Source organism: Dromiciops gliroides, chromosome 2, assembly GCF_019393635.1.
Source record: "Dromiciops gliroides isolate mDroGli1 chromosome 2, mDroGli1.pri, whole genome shotgun sequence".
Lineage (NCBI taxonomy): Eukaryota > Metazoa > Chordata > Mammalia > Microbiotheria > Microbiotheriidae > Dromiciops > Dromiciops gliroides.
The window spans coordinates 43,075,352-43,079,939 of NC_057862.1; the positions used below are offsets into that span (position 1 = coordinate 43,075,352).

The 4,588-nt window shown below is 37.5% G+C and overlaps 1 protein-coding gene across 1 annotated transcript; it reads left to right on the forward strand.

Annotated features, from left to right (window-relative positions):
• The first annotated feature begins 1,841 nt into the window (after positions 1-1,841).
• On the forward strand, positions 1,842-2,771 carry LOC122738235 (olfactory receptor 13A1-like). Its single transcript, XM_043980293.1, has one exon. The coding sequence runs from the start codon at positions 1,842-1,844 to the stop codon at positions 2,769-2,771; it is 930 nt and encodes a 309-aa protein (XP_043836228.1).
• Positions 2,772-4,588: the final 1,817 nt, after the last annotated feature.

Here is a 4,588-nt window from a genome sequence, read left to right on the forward strand (position 1 = left end):
GAATGTCTGTCTTACTTAGTGGTTAAAGGGCACATATGGTGACTTTTCTTGTGTGGTTGTAAGCTAGTTCTTTCTATTTCTTATAGGGAAGGAGAACATTGGAAAATACAGAATATATTAAAACTAAAGGTAAAAGTTCAAATGAATGTAAAATAATGGTAATTTACATAGGCAGAGGATTTTAGGATTTATAAGCACTTAGCCTCACAAGGCCCTTGAGAAGTAGAGATGCTAATAGTCTTACTTGAATTTTTCAGGAGGGAATACTGAGATTGAGAGAGGTGTGTGACACATATGTAGGCAAATATTAAAATGGTCTGGGATTGATATTAGCACAGGGAACTCCCAGTAAAAAAAAGTCCAAGGTAATTACCTTATGAATCTATGGTTTTGTCCAAGAGTTACTTAGTTTTTTACTGTTAGAGGAAGGATTAGAATCGAAGGGTTCCGGCATTTATCAACGTCTCCCCACATCCTTAATGTTTTGGTGCCAAACAGCATATTCATACTATAGTATAAATGTTAGGCCCAAGACAACAAGTATCAATTTTTATTTAATTTAATATTATTATATATATAAGCCATTTCTACTTAAGCTGAGAGAGAAGGAGAGGGAGAGAGAGAGGGAGAGGGAGAGAGAGAGAGGGAGAGGGAGGGAGGGAGGGAGAGAGAGAGAGAGAGAGAGAGAGAGAGAGAGAATATGTCCAAACTAGTATATTCCCCACACACCCACATACTTGGCACTATCCCAAGACAATTTGAGGTAACATTTATAGGAATCTTGAAGAAGGAAAATCCCAATATGCATATAAGATAGTTTTGGAGTAACATTCCAAACAGGTAATGAAAATTATCATCTAATTCGTCCCTGTAACATTCATTTCAAGGATTGAAAATGACTTCTTTCAAAGATCAATATTAAGAATATGTTTTGGGGGCAGCTAGGTGGTTCAGTGGATAGAGCAATGGCCCTGGAGTCAGGAAGACCTGAGTTCAAATCTGGCATCAGACACTTAACACTTACTAGCTGTGGGACCCTAAGCAAGCCACTTAACCTCAGTTGACTCACTAAAAAAGAATGTTCTGGATAATTAAAAAAAAAAGTATTTCCATTTGATTGGAATAGACGACACTTATCTTCTCTGGATCATAGGCCAATCCCTTCAAAGGACAGGGAGGGCAAGATCCAAAAGAAGAGAAGTCTTCTTTGTTCAACCCTCAGTTTTTATCCCATATTTCTGGGATTGGAGGAAAGTCTAAAAAGGGCTTTTAGATCATAGACAATATCTTATCTCAACATTTTTAGATTTACTAAAAAGTGAGCTACAAATATACTTCCACAATAGATATAAGGTATATATTAGGTGAAGAAGATGCAATCCCTGTTCTCATGTAGGAGAAAGAAGCAAAGCCAAAAATTATGAAAAAAATAAGTTCAGAATGAAACAGAAAAAGTAAAGAGGATGGACAAAAGGAAGTGACTATTATTGGGAAGAGATGATGTGGGTGAAGGGAAATAGGGAATGGATTAAATTTTCTATCAGCTCATTTTCAACTAATGCCACTGTTGTTATTTGTATTATATGATTCTTAGACAGCCAGTCAGTCAGTAAGCATTTATTAAGTGTCTACTCTGTGCCAGAAACTGGGCTAATTGCTGGGGTGGGGGAGGGATTTGCAGATTAGGATTCTCTCATAACAAACATTTTATCTACAGTTGAAATATGTTTTGTATTTTAATGCAATCATGTACCTTTTTACTCCGTTAAAACTCAGCTGAATTGTCCGCAAATCCCAGGAGGAGTCCATACTGTGTAATAAGAGAAACATTGTCTTGTTGAATGGCATTGAATAATCAAACACTGGTGACAGAGTTTGTTCTACAGAGTTTCTCAGTGACACCTCAACTGCAAATATTCTTATTTAGCTCCTTCCTCTTTCTTTATCTCACAGCCCTCGCAGGCAACATTCTCATTGTCATGGCCATCAGTCTGGACTCAGCTCTCCATACCCCCATGTATTTTTTTCTTGCTAACTTGGCCATTTTAGATATTGGCTGCACAACCACAGTTCTGCCCAAATTATTGGAGAACCTTCTTGTGGAGAAGAAATCCATCTCCTATGATGGCTGCATGACGCAGCTGTATTTTCTCACTTGTTTTTTGGGGACAGAGCTTCTGCTTTTCACAGCCATGGCTTATGACAGATATGTGGCCATCTGCCATCCCTTACATTATAGTACTATGATGAGTAGATCAGTTTGTATATTTTTATTGAGCACTGTGTGGGGCATTGGTTCCCTCAGCTCATTGTTACACACTGGTCTAATGTTGCGATTAACCTTTTGCGGCCCTAATACAATTAAGCACTTTCTGTGTGAAATCCCCTCTTTGTTGCTGCTCTCCTGCAGTTCCACATATGTGAACAACATCATGATAGTCCTTGCAGATGTGTACTTTGGGGTGATCAATTTTGTGCTCACTATGGTGTCCTATGGTTTCATCATCTCCAGCATCTTAAAGATTCGCACCAGAGAGGGGAAGAAGAAAGCCTTCTCCACTTGCTCCTCCCACCTTATGGTTGTCAGCATGTATTATACCACAATCATATATACTTACATTTTTCCAGGCTCTGGTTCCTCAATGGATAATGGTAAAGTAGTGGCTCTCTTGTACACCACTGTTGGCCCTACCATAAACCCCCTTATATATACTCTGAGGAATAAGGATTTTAAAAGTGCTCTAAAGAAAATGTTTCCATCCATTCCTTAAATAATTATAATGAGTAAAGATAAATTGCTTGGATTGTTATTTTTGTAATGTTATTTTCAGACCTGAATTTAAAGTTTAAAAAGTTTTTTTTTAATTTTTATTTAGAATTTTCCCCAAGTTACATGTAAAGAAAAAAACAATTTTTTTCTCACTGATTTTTTAAAACTTTGTGTTCTAAATTTTTTTTGTCCCTCCCTCCTCAACCCTCCCTAAGAAATCAAGTAATTCAACAGAAGTCATACATGTGCAATCATGCAAAACATCTTCACATTAGTCAGGTTGTAAAAGAAAATAGACAAAATAACTTTAGAAAAGGGTACTATCAAATAAAATTTTACTTCAATCTATATTCAGATACCTTCAGTTCTTTCTCTGTTGATTGTTTGCATTTTTCATACATCCTTCTGATAGCATTCTGCTCATCTTTTCTTTCACAGTTACTATTGCTAACTGTATTACTCTCCATCCTATTCCGTCCCCTTGATATTTACTCTATTTTCTATTTTAGGGTTTTGGTGTTGGAGGAGGTAGGAGGTGGAATTTTAGTTGGGTCTTAAAGGGAGCTAGGGAAGTCAGTAGAGGGAATGGAGGAGGGAATAGCCAGAGAGAATGCCCAGAGCCAAGAAATGGAATGTCTTATTTGTGGAACAACTAACTAGGAAATCAAATAGTACATGTTGGGGTATTAGGTGTAAGAAAACTGGAAAGGTAGGAGGGGGCTCAGGTATGGCAGGTTCTGAATGCCAAACAGCATTTTGTATTTGGTCCTGGAGATGATAGGAAGCTTCTGGAGTTTACTGAGTAGGGGGTGGGAATGATAAGATCGGACTTACATTTGAGAAAAATCACTTTAGTTCCTGAGTGGAGAATGGATTGGAATATGGAGAGACTTAAGTCAGTCAGGACTATTGGCAGTAATCAAGGTTTCAGGTGTTGAAGGCCTGGACTAGAATGGTGGCAGTGTCAGAGGAGAGAAGGGGGCATATTCAGGAGTTGTTGCAAAGCTCTGAAATCAACAGAGTTTGACAACAGCTTGTATATTGTGTGTGTGTGTGTGTGTGTGTGTGTGTGTGTGTATGTGTGTGTGTGTGTGTGTGTGTGTGTGTATGCAAGGTGAAATAATGAAGAATCTAGGATGAAAGAGCTCTCCAGTGGAGTGTCCCAGGGATGTGTGCTTGGAATTGTGCTATCTTGTAGTTTTAGCAATGACTCACGAACACATCAATAACATTCTTGTCAGAATTACAGAAGGCAGGAAGCTGAGAAGTATATCAAATATACTACAAGAATCAAGATTGAAAGAAGAATTTGATAGGCTAGAACAACGGGATAAATTAAATATGGATCTCGGTAGTATAAGTGCTGTCTTAGTTTGAATGAAAAAATGACACAATCTTCAATGATTGTTCATTCCATTTGAGGTTGAGAATAGCATATAAGAAGGTAAATGAAATAAAAGATAAGCTGTAATAGAGACAAAGGTAAAAGATAGCAATGCTCTTAAATAAATATTTCTGTATACAAATCATATGCAGTATATAGACATTTAATTCAATCCAATAAAAATATTAATCACCTGCTATGTTCATGATATTTCTATATATTCTGTGGTTACAAATACCAAAATAAAATAGCTTCAGTTTCAGGGAGATATTTTTCTGGGAGTTAAACATGTAACTTTTTTTTTTTTTTTTTTGCGGGGCAATGGGGGTTAAGTGACTTGCCCAGGGTCACACAGCTGGTAAGTGTCAAGTGTCTGAGGCTGGATTTGAACTCAGGTACTCCTGAATCCAGGGCCGGTGCTTTATCCACTGCGC